Below are 15,029 nucleotides of genomic sequence, written 5' to 3'. Positions count from 1 at the left end.
TCAAGCTTAGTGGATATCAGTATATAGGAAGCCAGCATGTGATACGAGTAATGCAGTTACTTCAAGGGTTTGATCTAGGCTAGTGCAGTACATAAAGTACATAAATTTAGGCAATTTCACTTTCTGAGTTGTAGGAAAAGCTAAAGTGTCTCAAATGCAAAAACCTGTGTTATCTAATTCTGTGTTGTGCATAAAAGTACGCCCAGAATTCTGCGCAAAGTGTTTCTTTCAGGAACAGGCTAATATAGTTTGACTTATAACTGCTTTCTAACATCTTTGAAATAATGCACTGTGTGACAAACTTTGAAACAACAAACCTCTGCCATCAAAGCTGACCTGTTTATATGTGCATAACAACTGCAAATGCAGTGAATATGTGGCTTATGACTTTTTTTTTTTTTTTGCTCTTGGTAGCTTCGACCAACCCTAATTGTATTAGACCCTATTCATATTGGACAGATTTTTCTGTAGATGGCAGGAATGTGATAAACAGCCTCGAGTACAAGGGTAGCTAATCTAAACTTGAATTTCATTCAGAATAAGGGCTGCTTGCCATAATCCAGATGCTAAAGAAAGAAACAAATTTGAGATTTCTTTAAGAAATTCTTCTCTAGCCTCCATTCTTCCTCAGTAAATAATGCTGTTTTCAATTTAAGAGGGCTATTTAAAGCAAAAGGTAAAGTTTTATTACTTAGTGCATTTTTCAAGCATCCAACTTCAAAAGTTGCAAGAGTATATGTAACTTTGTGCTTTCTTTGTTAGGGCTCTTGAAAGAGTATTATTTAAAGAATAAGGTGAGAAATAAGGGAGGCTGTGCAACTCTGAAAGCTAGGCATGTGCGTGTCTGAGTATTTGTGCCTAGATTTTGTGCTCAAAGATCTAGTGAAGGAGATACCAGAAACAGAGCTCTAGAATCTTAGTCAGGTTCATCAGTTACCTTTAGGGAGGCAGCAGTGACCTGGCTAAGTCATGTAATCTAAACATATGTGCTGAAGTTAAATATGTCCTGCCCTTTTTCTGACCCTTTGAGAGGTTAGGTAAGGTGGTGTAGAAGGCATACTCAGTGAAAGAAGATAGTATTTCTTGGTTTCCTGGAACTGTACCTGTGCAGTGTGGCAAACAGTCCTCCTTTCAGATAAAAGGTGTGGGATAGAGAAAGAGTGTGACAAAAGGAAGGGAGATTCAAGACAAAGACTGAAGAAGAGGAAAGGGAGAAGAAAGGTTAAGTTTCGAATGGTACTATCAATGCTCACATGGAAGTTTGCACTTCAAGTGAAAGAACAGCAATAGTTGCCTAGAGAAGTTGTTATATCAGGAGCTCCAGGAGGCTGGTGGTACTTTGTACATCTGTAACAAATGTATGTATGTTACACAGTACCACTATAGTTCTTTCATTAAGTTGTTTGTTGTGTTTTTTTCCTAACACCTCCCTACCAAAAACGCTAAACAAATAAATAAACCAAAAACCTACAAAACTCCCAACAGACCAAATCAAAATAAAACCAAGCCAACAACATCCCCACTCCCTGTGGGGTACTTATTTCCCATATACCATATTCTTAAATGTGTGAGAGATACCTGGAAAAATGCAGGAGGCTTTTCATTTTTGAAGCAATTTGCAGAATGTGGGTTATGAATCTTACATATGTACTTTATCTTTGTTTCCAGGATGTGTTACAATTCTGATCTGATTTACCATGAGACCTATATTGGTTCCTGTCCTCCCCTTCCCCCCCAGTCAGAGGGAATAGCTATGTAGTTCTTGTTGGAAGGACATTCAGATGTCTTTTGGTCTTGCTGTTTAGGCTGGTGCGGATGTGAATGTGCTGAATGACATGGGGGACACTCCACTCCATCGGGCAGCTTTCACAGGACGCAAGGTAAAGTATGTCGGCTTTTTTAAGCCTCAGTTGTAGAATTATTAGGAAAGTGCTAGCAATAAGATCACTTCTAGAAGATGTTTTTACAGTGTGTAAAAATGACTTATTGTCTGTTTTGGTACATTGTGTTCAGAAGGACTAGGCACATTGCCTAGCTTGTATAACTCTGTCCAAAAAAAAAAAAACACAGAGAGAAATCACATTGTTTTAATCTTAGTGGCTTCTAGAGGGGAAAAAACCCTCTTAGTTAGGACACAGAGGCCCATTTGGGATCTGGAAGTGCTGTTTCTTCACAGATAACTAGAACTAAAGAGCTTTTTATAGGCCTGTGTAATGTGAGACTAGTTTGATTTGTTCCCCACGTGCCACCATCATTCCAAAACTAGTACTACTGCTATGGATAGCCTCTTAGGCCTTCTGAAGGAGTGACTACTTACTGTGTTATGAAAAGAGCCAATTGCACTATTTTTATCTGTCAAACTTAGCATTTGCACCAGGTACGCCAGCTTTTCAGAGTGAATCTGTTCAGCTGTAACTCCTGTTAGTTCCTTCAGCCTGACTGATGCGAGAGAGAAGATTGCAGTCAGCCTCACTCTTTAATCTCTCTAAAACATCCCTTCCTGTTTTCATAAAAAATCAGCAGTGGTGAGAAACTGTTAGTTACACAGCTCATCTTACAGGATGTCAGTAGCTGGAAAGCCCGATTGTGGCCTTACTGTTACAGAGACAGATAAGGAATGTTTTTCAAATTGTTTTTCAGGAGGTGGTGATGTTACTCTTGCAGCATAATGCTGATACTTCCATTGTTAATGGGAGTGGAGAGACTGCAAAAGAAGTTACTCATGATAAAGACATAAGGAATATGTTGGAAGGTAACTTTAATAGGTCATGGCCTGTTTTGTTTGTTTTTTTCAACATATGTACACTCTGAAAACTGATCTTTCTTCTTCAAGTTACAGAACCCCAGTTGAATTTTGTCTTTAAATTTTGTCATTAGAAAGAAAAATGTCACAGTTTTTGGTTCTCATCTGTGGTACTGACAGGTGAGGGTTTTTTGTGACTTGGAGAGTTAAATGTCATGAATGCCAATAGCATTATTCAGGTAACTATTTCAGTCCTGCTGGGTTAGTCCTTGCTACAACTCTGAATAGTATATGGTAGTCAAAGTCTTGGCTCACTGGAAGAGGGAAAAGCTCAAGTCAAGAATATTAAGTGACTTCATGTCAACTGAATCATTAAAGGAAAAAATGCTGAACAGTTTGCAAAGGTGCCTCATTTTCGAATCAAGTTCAGGACTTGCTATTGCAGTCATACATGTTAAGTAAAAAGGGGAAAAAAAAAAAAGTAAAACCTCTTCCCCTTATTTTCCTGCATTGCCTCACAGGGATCAAAAGTGAGGCAGATGGTGCCTAAGTTCATTGCTTATAGGTTTGGGGAGTTCTAAGAACTGTGTTGCTTCCTGGTAGTATTATGTGATAATCATAAATACAGCTGAAACTCTGTGTCCGCTAACATAGACTGTACACGTGAAGTGATCTCACTTCTAATTCTGCATGCAAATGCACAGATAACAGTCCTTTCAGCTGTTCATCTGCTGAATTTTTAGAGAAGAATAAAATTCTTACAGTGTGATAGGAAGAGTAGAAGAGAAGCCGAAAAGAGCACAGGGAAGATCTAATAAGGGTGTCACAGAGTCCCCGTTTTCCCTCCCACAGTGAATGGGGTTGGTTATAAGTGTTGAAAAAATTATAATATGTATGTTTATATAAACTCACACATTTTGTCAAATTTTACGTGCTTTGAACATATTTTTGCTCTGACACAGAGTTTTCTGAATAAATATTCTATTTATACCTGTTCCAAATGAATAACACTGGAAGTCTTTTTTTCTCTAGACCTGTTTTGATATAGTTTTTCAGTGCTTTATTTCATGTGTACCTGCTACTTTATTGACTGACCTTAATTTTTTTTTTTTTTTAAATAGCAGTGGAAAGGACACAAGAAAGGAAACTGGAAGAACTCCTCTTAGGAGCAGCAAGAGAGGGGGAAGTGGGGAAACTGACTGCCTTGGTAAGAATTCAAGTGCTTGTAATACTTTTGTGTCAAGTGGTTCGAGCCATAATGCTAATGTAACAAAATATGACATTGTACCTTGCATTGCAAAGTGCTCTGACTTCAGAATATCAGTGCTGTGCACCAGGTTATGTAAGGTGCTGAACCCTGAAGGGTTTTCCAGCCTCCCTGTTAGAGATTGCAAAACAATGGTTTTCAGCTTCTTCTGTGTTTTTAAATTCTTTTCAGTTAATTGTAAATAGCAGTGTAATGGTTCTAGGTCTGCTGACGTGAGCTTATTATGTTATTGTGGATGCCTTAATGTCATGGGTGCGTAGGTTTTCATCACCGTATGGTCTTAAATCTTGAAAGTAAGTTTTTTGTCATTAGCATCCATTGCAGCTGAAGTCTCTGTAATTTTCAACGGACAGTTGTCTGCACAACACAATTTCATGCTGAGCAGAAATTGAAAACTGTACATGTGTGCCGATGCACACCCATAGAAATTCCAGCTGACCAATACAGTGGAGGAGCAGATCACAGAAGAATTGAAACTGGAGGGTTCCTCTGGAGATAAACTAGTCCAGTTCCTTTTTGGAGAGCAGAATGAACTAGAGCAGGTTGCTGTACGGGACTGTATCCAGTTGGGTTTTGAAGCCAGTTTTGAAGTTGGGTCCCAGTGCTTGAACTCAAGCTTTTCAGAGCCCTGAAGTGTGTCCCCGGAGGTAAGACATGCAGTATGTAACATTTTCTAGTTAGTTGGCATCTTTAGTAATACCTTTTATTTAAGGCATCAAAGCAGTCTAAATACTTCTACTTACTTCTAATGGAAAATTTACAAATGTGAAATTTGTATATTGAGAAATTTGACATTCTTTACTTTCCTGCCTAGAAGGCAGAATGAGCACCTATTCAAAATTTGTTATTTCCCTCCTCTAAATTTATTTATTCTTATCTGAAGAACTCGTTTTTCTAACTCCTTCTTAGATGGAAACTGTTTCTAAATATTTGGTCATTTTTGTAATTCTTATTTGTACTTTTTTGTACGTCTCTTCGAAATGGAGAGAGAACCAGAGCTGTACACAGTAACTAAGATGTGGAAGAATAGTATATTAGGACGCTGGCACAATTGTATTAATTGTAATTAATAAGCTGACATAATAGATCTGTTCTTGATTCTGGTAATTTTAACACTTATTGCATGTCTTCTTACCTTAAGCTGATGTGAAAAAACAATCAGAAAAAGGTGACTCCTCATAGAAATCTGTTACCGAAGAACTCTGCTTTCTCTATATGGCATGTAACTATGCATGTAACTGTTCCTGTCAATGTTTTAGTTTCTAAGTAATTTTTTTTAGACATAGATGTAGTATCTTTGAACTCTGCATATGTGACATGTGATACATTGATCTCTAACTTTTCAAAATATTTACACATTCTTGACCCCAAGGCAGTTTTTAAATCAAGTCTTAAGAGGTGTTCCTTGGAATCCTTTGGTGTGAGTACTTGGACTTGTGGCCATTGAATTACAATTTTCAAACTCCTGATGACTCTTGAGAAGTCCCAAGAACTTTCTCCATTTCCAGCTCTATGGTGTAAACCTCTTTGACTTTCCTACCCTTAGGTTAATACCTCTGCAGAGAATTTGTGTAGCTCTTCAGAACTGCCCTATATCTTGAGAATTGCTCATACTTTGCCTACTGATCGTTCAGACCTTTCTGCTCCTACTGTATGGGTTTTTTTATTAGCAGACTGTTATGCTTATGGAACTTTAGCTACTTACATGTACTTTTATTGTGAGACCTAACACCAGAATGTGTTATTTACTTCACTGCCTTTGGAACAGAGTGCCACTTGCTTGAAAGATACCCTTTTGTTATTAATTCTCTTTTATCTTGAGTATCTTTACAAAAAAAGGCTGTACTGCATATTGTAACACAGTTGTCTGGAACAGATAATTTAATGGTGCAGTTTCTCTAAGCCTTCTAACTGGACTTCAGACCCTTTTTTCTCCTTTACCTGCATAAGCTTAACTTTATAACTGCTTTCTATTGAAGTTTCTTGAAGTCAAGTGGAAGTGGTGGCTTTTGTGCTTCTCTTTTGTCAAGATTCTCGCTATATCACAATCCGTTTTGCTACCAGGAGCTAGATCTTCAGCAACTAACCCAGGCTTTTTAGTCTACTTGAGGCAAAACCAGGGTGTTCTTCCTCTTGAGTTTTCAAAAATGTACTGTACATTTCCTGAGGTGATTGGAGAGATTTTTATCTCAATGAGCTGATGCATCAAACTTTCTTCCAAATAGTGCTTTGTAATATGGTGTAAGGTGTTGAAAGCACAGGCGTGCAGCTTAAGAGGTATGGAGGGAAGAAGTCAAGAGACGGAGATAAGGTAGATGTAAAACAGCTGGTTGGAGATAGCTAAAACTTAGGAATCCTCAGGAATGCAAGTATTTGACCACAGTATTAATGAGGCTATACTTTCACAAGCTCCCACTTTTTGACTTTTGTTCTCTTATCAGTTGATCTGTAAATAACATCTGTAGCAGTTTATCCTTTACAGGACTATTTCTGAAGCATGTTTTAGGTGGTTGCTGTTGATGTTAACTTAAATTGTTGCCATGGGAATTCTGTTATTATGGAGTAATTTCTCAAGGGCTAATGAGAATGCTTCAACTGAGTTTCTCTAAAAGTGTTGTCATGCACTTGTGACTCTGGTCTCCTAAGGCTGCATATCAGTAACTGAGCCTTTCTGTTAAGGCAGTCCCACTTGGCTCATGAGCCTAACTGTATGGCTGATATTGCATGAAATGATTTGGGTTGGAAGGGACTCTAAAGATGATCTAGTCCAATGCCCGTGTACACATTCAACAGCCACATAATTTGAGTAGAAGTGTAGTGGTATTTTCTGGTAGTTAGTAGTGTCATGCTTAATGACCCTTCTCTTTAATGGGATCAATTTCTCAGAACATTTATCTTGTGTGCAAGTTAAACCCGGGTGATTTTTTTTTTCCCCTCAGTTACATAGTTGCTCTAATCTTAATAGTTAGACTTCAGAATGCAGCAAAGCTGCAGTCTGTGTGACAGACTGCCTATTCTAGGAGCCTCTAAATGACCTAGGCTGTCTGTGTCACTGGCACAGTGAAGGTCTGCCACACTTCAGTAAAAGTTCTTACTCTCTGAAACAGGGTGACCACACCATTTTTTTCTGGATTTAGTGCTGACCTGTGCTAATTTCACACTGTGCCTGGGAGCCTTTTATGGAGAACAGTAGATTTTCGACAGTAGAATCGTACAGGGCCATTTTAACAATATAAATGACTGAACTGCAATGCTGGGCAACTTTCCCTGGCACTGTGCAACTGAGCAGGATAAATGTGTCCATGCTGTGCAGTAGAAGGGGAACAGCAAGCAAAAAAAGTGAAGTTCCCTTGCTTTAGCTAAACATCTTGTGTGATTGTTGTAGTCCTTGCCCTTGTCTAACACTTGCTACGTGCCCTCTTTGTTGCCAGATCTACACTGAAATATCCTATTTAGGAACCTCTAACTTTCATAAGAGAGAACATGGCATCTGGAAAGGGAGGAAAACTGATAAGTAAGCAGAACTTTGTTTCTTTCCAGTTGAATAAACCCAAACCACCTGATATCAACTGTACAGATCAGATGGGGAACACACCATTGCATTGTGCAGCGTACCGTGCTCATAAGCACTGTGCATTGAAACTTCTGAAAAATGGAGCAGACCCTAAAATAAGAAATAAAAATGGTGAGTACCAAAGGAAAAGTACATTAAACGTCAAATGGAGACAAATTCAGCTGCTTCTATAAGCTATGTTACCATGCAGTGCTCAGGGAAAAATCTTATGATGCTTTACAAGCTTTGTATCACTAATAAAGGAAGCTCAAAACTGACTAAATTGCACAAGACTGAAGAACTGTAGCAAAATACTTATATATATGTTTTTATTTTCCAAACATAACCATTTCTAGAAACTTTACCTACTGTCTGAACAGTGAAATGTGCCTGGCTTTTGTTTTCTTGATGCTAAACACTGAACACAAATAACAAAAAAATAAGATTGAAGATCTGGCTCCTCAGAAGAAGTCTTCTAATGAAACCAAACAGAGGAAAACTTTATGCAGATGTTATGCAAACTGTGTACTTGTCCTCTGGTTAAAGATGCCTCTGTCTTGGTGTTTGTGAATGTTCTAAACTGCTTTGTATAGCTGGGAAGCTAAAAACAAACTTACACCAGTAAGGGCAAAGGGCTATCTGTAACTGGTAGAACTCTGATGGACAGTTCAGTGCGTTAAAGATCAAAACCTTTATAGTCTTCTGCCCCTGAGGAGTTTATGTTCCCCAATTCCAAGTAAATGTAGATGCTTGTGGGACCAAACTTTAGTGGGTAAACAGCGTCAGATTATTTTGAAGTTAAGTACATCTAAGTTTATTTGCATCAAATTCTCATGCTTTGTCTTGGTTGCTAAACAGATCAGACACCCCTTGATCTAGCCCAAGGTGCAGAAATGAAACTGATACTGTCAGGTAAAACTGGAAAGGTAGGAACTTTTGTATGAATTTAAAATGCCTAGGCTGTCTAGTGGAAGCTATTCCTACATGAGCCTTAATTTCTGTGCAGGTTATCAACAAACCCCTGAGACGATACGAAGGTCTCCTATGGAAGGTATGTCTTACTTCCTTTTCTAAAATAGCTTATAAGATCTCAAAGTATGTCAGTATGTCCTTTTTCTGTACTTTAATGATAATTGCTGAATGAGGGAATTTTTCAATAATAAATTTTCTAAATGACTTAATTTAGTCTAGTGTATATACAGATAGGCTGGCTGGGTGGGGAGTCACTAGTTTCATGGTACCCTGATCTTATTCTCAGTCCCTAAAATCTCTTTTTATTTCTTGGTATATTTTGTGGAAAAACTTCACTGTGGTAAGGTTTTGTTCCTTATCTGTGTGGTGGGCAAAATGTTTTTTGTTTTTTCTCTCCTTAATAGATTACTTTGATAATCTATGACTAATATAATATCTTTAAGAATCTGTGACTAATATTTTGCCACAAATTCACCATCTTCTGAAAATTTTAAAACATAGTGGGAAGATGTCAGAGAGTTTAATGCTTGTTTTGCTGTGTTGCTCAAGTGAATCTATTTTCCTTTTTTAAAAAACGAGTCTATATGAATGCTTAATTCTATGTTCCTCAATGAAATCTTTAAAGTTTTCTTCAGTGTAAGTTTTCCTACATATGCAGTCATGATTGTCATATAAGGAACAAGAACTATGTACCAAAGCTTATGAAAGATAAAATGTTGTCACTGGATATCTCAATATCATTTGTTTCTCATTTGATTTTATAAAATAGAATTTTGTGGTGATCAACAACTCCTACAATATTAAAAAATGCAGCATTTTAGTATTTCAGTTCATCCTGAATAGCAGGCTCAGCAAAACTTTTGTCTTTAGGTGGTTCCAAAAAGGAGAGTAGCGCTGTAATTGTACAGTATTCTCAGGTTACTGTGATGGCCAAGATATGCAGAACCTAAAATGTTTTCATAATCATTGTCAGTTTTATGTGTTAAGGAAACTTCCCAGTTTGTCAGTTTAGGAGGTGCTCTGTCAACCACACTTCCACCACCAGAGATTTTCATTGATGGGACCGAAGCCCAGTGGGTGACTCCAGTGAGCCAATGGGTGCCCTGCTTGACTCCCTAAACCTACCCCACTCACACAGTCAGACAAGGTTTCCTTACCAGCTCAGCCCTAGGTTTTCCCTAACAGAGTCTTAGACATGTAGATCCTTTAAAATAATTTAGTCATGGTGCAAGAACAAAATAGCAGCTCAAACTGCTGTCTCCGAGGAGGAACCCAGAAAAAAGGAACCCCGTGGCTTTTATATCCCTTCAGTCTAGTAGGAAAGTCTGGGGTCTTCCTTCTGAGCTGCTGAGTCTTTGGCTCCTGGCACCACAGGTCACTGTACCCTTTGCTAACCAAAGGCTTATCACCAGTTTGTGGCCTCTTGCCTCAAGCTCCCGCCACCCAGAGCCCAACCTGCAGCTCTTACTGCAGCTGCACACCGAGCTGCCTGTTAACAGAATACTAAATGTATTCTGTTAACCTTACCTGACCCTTTTCTTTTTTTTCTTCTTTTTCTTTAAATTCTTTTCTTAGAGCTCACGATTTTTTGGGTGGAAACTCTACTGGATAGTTCTAGAACATGGAGTCCTTTCCTGGTATAGGAGACAGTAAGTTCTGTGTTTAAATTTCTGAAAAGCGATTTAAATAATTCTTATCCTCACTTTATTAAATCTCTTTTTCTTTCAAAGAGCTGATGCAGTGAATAATGATCATCGTCAGGGATGCAAGCATCTAACACAAGCTGTCTGCACGGTAGGAAGTGAAATGCTTTGTAATACTGAGTTGTGTTTTTATGTGATGGTGTTCCGTACCTGGATAATGAAAACTTCAGCTAGATCGGTAACCTGATCTTTGTTATAAAAGAGGGAAAAAGCTTGTGCTGTTGAAAGAAACGCTTGTTCTTGTCGAGCAAAGTATTCTTATGTGTAAAGTGGCCATAGAGCTCCTTCATTACTTTTCTAAAGTCCTGAAGATTTAAGCAAACGTAAGATATCCTGAAACTTTGGTTCCTCAGTTGTGCAAAGCAACTGTTTGGAGCATGTGATACAGAATAGCAAAGCTCTAGTTCCTCCTTAGCTGTTATTGGCTACTTGTGACTGATTGTGTAACTGAGGCTGATCTCAGTTGAACTGATCAATTCTGAAGGTGACTTTTGGAAAACTTCCCTACATTCCATTATGCTTCTGGGAACCCAATTCACCCATTTTGGAATGGGTGAATAGAGGAAAAACAGGCCAAGTGTTGTTTATAATACACAGGAAGATGAAGTGTTTAAGGAAAATGCATTTAGAATCATTTCAGTATTTTTATAACTAACCTGTCCTAGTTTGGCACTACAAGTTCTGTTAAACTGCACTTATATATACACTCATATTGTATGAAAAGTGACTCTTGCTTTTCATTATGTACAAATTCCTCAAAGATCCTGGTGATCTTGCACCATTGCTGAGATTTTATCTGAATCAACTGACGCAAATAAATGCAAACATATTATTTAGATGTAAAGAACCTCTATATTCTTGTTTGTGATGTAATGGCACACTTTGAAAAACTTCTGACCAAGATATTTGTAAACTATAATTATTTGTATCAAGACTGAGGCAAAAACTTCTAAGTTAAGACTAATTTTCTACTTTGCTTACTCTTCAGTTTTTTTCTGACTCATTATACTAATTTTGTGTTTTCTCCACCTCGCTTTAGGTAAAATCTACAGACAGTTGCTTCTTTTCTGTCAGATGTTTTGATGACACTGTTCATCGTTTCAAGATTCCTAAAAATAGCCTTCCTTCTCAAACTAGAGAGGTAATAATGACTCTTTATCAAAGGCATTAAAATATAATAACTTCTGTAATTAATAATTTGCATACTGCTAGCTATGAATGCATTATTAGCAGCGTGTTTCATATCTTTAACATCAGGACTTCATAACATAAGTGAAGATATTGAATCTTTTAGCATGATTATAGACTAAACAGCAAAAAATGGACAGATTGTAATTCTCTTCTTTAAAATTAATGCTACCTTGTTTTCCAGCTCTTGTTTATTAATTCTGATTTTTCCTTTTCAGAGTTGGCTGGAAGCAATAGAAGACCACTCTGCATATAGCACTCATTACTGCACACAAGAACAATTGAGTAGTGATGATGAAGATGATGCAATATCTGTTACAGACCTACAGGATACTCTGAAAGTATGTCCTGAGTACTTATTTGGCTCATGTATCTAGGTAGTCAGTATTTGTTTGTGTTGAAATACTTTAGTGTACTTTTGGCTAAAGGTGATGATTTTTCCCACAGATGCATAAATGCTGCTTGCATTTGCATTGCTTATTGTCATGTTTTCCTGTTCAGACTGTGTGAATAAAATGGCATGTTTATCATAGCTACAGGGCTGAGTTTTTCAGTTTTGGTAGAATTACTGCAAGATAGAAAGCTGCTTTAGACTTTCAGCCAGGAGAGGGAGCCTTGAATACTGTAGTTAGTGACCCCAAGACTGAAGGATAAGAAAGTTCACCTTCAGTGAGCTCTGCCTCTATAAAACAGGCAACAAAGTGTCTTACAAATGGTCCTTTATCTCCTCAGATCACGTTAGATGCATTGTACAGTGACTGTTCGTACCTGCAATGGGAATGACTAGTCTTTGGTAATTCTAGCATTCAGCCTGCGATTCTTGCTTTTTGCTATATATACACTTCTGAAACCTCTTATTTTAAGGGAAAGTTCACACTGCAATACAAAAACCTTCACATGACCAAACTCCAAGTGGCTTGTACCATACCTTTTGGTACAAGAACTCTTAAGTAGCTCATGGCAGAGCAGAGGTGGGAGGATAGCTGGGGCTGGCAGTTCCCAACAACTGGCAGAAGAAGGTGGTATTATGTAACAGATAACTGTGAACTGTGCACTCAAAGCCCAAAACACCAAGCGCATCCTGGGCTGCAACAAAAGGAGCGTGGCCAGCAGGTCAGGGAAGATGATTCACCCCCTCTACCCTGCCCTCATGAGGCCCCACCTGGAGTGCTGTGCCCAGGTCTGGAGTCCTCAGCACAAGACAAACGTGAACCTATTAGAGCAGGTACAGAAGAGGGCCACAAAGATGATTACAGGGAATGAGCACCTCTCCTATGAAGACAGGCTGAGAGCTGGAGAAGCAAAGGCTCCAGGGAGACCTAACTGTGGCCTTCCAATTCTTTGATGGGGCTTATAAAAAAGAATAAAAGGAAAGTGATGTTTTACATGGGCAGGTAGGGATAGGACAAGTGGGAACACTTTTAAATCAAAGGAGGAGAGATTTTGTGTAGATGTCAGGAAGAAATTCTTTACTGTGAGGGTGGTGAGGCACTGGGACTGGTTGCCCAGAGGAGCTGTGGATGCCCCATCCCTGGAAGTGTTCAAGGCCAGGTTGGATGGGGCTTTGAGCAATCTGGTCTAATGGAAGGTGCCCCTGCCCATGGCAGGGGTGTTGGAGGTAGATGATCTTTAAGGTCCCTTCCAACCTAGATCATTCTATGATTCTATGATAACTGTCTCCAAGTTCAAATGCAGGCTTGAAATATGATCTTAGGGTTGGTTCCTGCCATGTCACTGTACTTGCCATACATCAGTTAACATATGAATTTGCTTATTTTGGCCTTAGGTTTCTCAAAGAACAAGAAAATGCTCTTCCTGGGTTTTTAAACTTTAATAAACAAGATGGGAAAATGGAAAAGTGGTACATAGCTTTGGGGGCTGATTTGCTATGCTAATTTAAATAAAAGCTGGTCAGCGATATAATGTGCATAAATCTTCTCTGTGTCTTTGAAGGTACTTCAAGTAATTTGTTTCAATTTTTTTATATCAGTCTCTGGGCTGGGAATCTTCATTAAGATTTAGTGCTCTCCAAATTTAAAAATTTCAAATTAAATTTCTCCAAATTTAAAATAGTTAAGAGAGTAAACTTATGCTTTCCTTAGGACAAGGCATGTCTGAACTAGCTATCCTTGTTGTCTTTCAGAAAGCACAAGCATGCCAACTAAGACTCAGTAAAGAGATTTCAGACTTTCTTGCAATGGTTAAATCCTTGGATGCTACAAAAGGTAAAACTTATTTTTTTAAAATGCAGTTTGTTGCCAGGCAACTGATTTTTTTTTTCTGTTAAACAAAACATGCTTTTATTTCACCAAAATTAAATTTTCAGGAGCTTAAAAATATAGGACTGTTTTTCTCATTGAAAAATATACAAATAAAGTAACATTATTGGAATTGCTAAGAATTAAGATTTCAGATTTGAAGAAACAACTAAGGAGTATGCTGATTGGAAGAAATTTTATTAGTGGCTGTAAATCCAGGAGAACTGCCTCTTGCTATAGTGCTTATTGAGTAGCACTGTAAGAATATAACTCTTTTAAAAGTTCACTTTAAAGGTTTTTTAAAACAAAGTTTGTAGTTGGTAGCTTATTGCAGAGCATAAGTGTCTCCTCACAGGTACAAAGAGCTAGCTTTCTTACTTTTCTTCTCCCTCAAAATATTTGTCTTGTAGTGAGTAGAAATGCAAAGAAAGCTGAGGCACGATAAACAGGATGTGAAGTGAAATCATGAAACTATGCAGGAAAGTGGAGGCATGGTATAATGGGATATATTCCACAGACCTTTGCCATGCATTTTATACCAGATTTTAAATTCTTGGGCTTCTCAGGCAAAATTATTCTGAAGTGGATAAATTCCCTTTGGTAGATGTAGGAGCAGTTTCTCAGACTCCATATTGCTCACCTGAAGAACAAGTGAGATTCTTTTTTAAAAGAGAAAGCTTTTTTGAAAAAGGAAACATACAACTTGAACAATCAAAACCCATAGTAAAGCAAAACCAGCTACCTCATTCCTAGAAACTGCTAGTCTTGGCCAATAGCAGTAATAAGTTCCTGTTTTCCTTCCAATGAATGTAACTTGATAGGTCAGTGAACTGTTTCTGGGTTCATGTGTAACCTCTGCAGGTCTTAATAGAGACAACTGCTGCAGTTCTCCCAGTTCTCACATTGTTGTGCTGTCTTTAAAGTATTGGAGTCCTATGACTCCAGAAGAATGCAAATTTCTGAGTTAGAAGTCCTTCCGTGTAGAGCTCCCCCTAAAAACTTTTGAGTAATATAAAAATGGCTGTGTTGGGATGTGATATTTAAAATTCTCTCCATAACTGTTTCAACATGCTGTTCTGAATCCAGTTATCTTTGAGATTTATGCATTTGTATATTACAGATAAAGATGTCTCCTGCTCCTGCACTCACTGTGCTGGTCCTCCTTCTAGAGGTGCTAGCTGTTCTTAATAGCTACTGTAAGACTCAATTTGAGTCAATAGTGAGCTTTGGTATCAAAGACCACAATTAGTGTGTGTATATATACTGTATCTTGTCCTGCAGAAGCAGTATAAGTTGAAAAATAAATTCAGGAACTGTCACTGATGATGGACCTCTTAATCTTTAT

General features: G+C 38.1%; 1 protein-coding gene across 2 annotated transcripts in view; it reads left to right on the top strand.

Annotated features, from left to right (window-relative positions):
* OSBPL1A (oxysterol binding protein like 1A) overlaps positions 1 to 15,029 on the top strand; it is a 76,354-nt gene that overhangs the window by 11,118 nt on the left and 50,207 nt on the right. For both annotated transcript variants that reach the window (XM_051774908.1, XM_051774915.1), the window contains 11 exons: positions 1,806 to 1,880; positions 2,641 to 2,752; positions 3,865 to 3,950; positions 7,551 to 7,695; positions 8,422 to 8,489; positions 8,570 to 8,614; positions 10,111 to 10,184; positions 10,266 to 10,329; positions 11,278 to 11,379; positions 11,645 to 11,767; positions 13,570 to 13,651. In XM_051774908.1, the coding sequence (XP_051630868.1) occupies positions 1,806 to 1,880; positions 2,641 to 2,752; positions 3,865 to 3,950; positions 7,551 to 7,695; positions 8,422 to 8,489; positions 8,570 to 8,614; positions 10,111 to 10,184; positions 10,266 to 10,329; positions 11,278 to 11,379; positions 11,645 to 11,767; positions 13,570 to 13,651 (976 nt within the window). The remainder of the gene's footprint in view (positions 1 to 1,805; positions 1,881 to 2,640; positions 2,753 to 3,864; positions 3,951 to 7,550; positions 7,696 to 8,421; positions 8,490 to 8,569; positions 8,615 to 10,110; positions 10,185 to 10,265; positions 10,330 to 11,277; positions 11,380 to 11,644; positions 11,768 to 13,569; positions 13,652 to 15,029) is intronic.

Source organism: Manacus candei, unplaced genomic scaffold, assembly GCF_025592945.1.
Source record: "Manacus candei isolate 608988 ecotype Guabito, Panama unplaced genomic scaffold, ASM2559294v1 h1tg000008l, whole genome shotgun sequence".
NCBI classification, from domain to species: domain Eukaryota; kingdom Metazoa; phylum Chordata; class Aves; order Passeriformes; family Pipridae; genus Manacus; species Manacus candei.
Note: the sequence above shows the minus strand (reverse complement) of the source record. Positions and strands in the feature narration are given on the sequence as shown.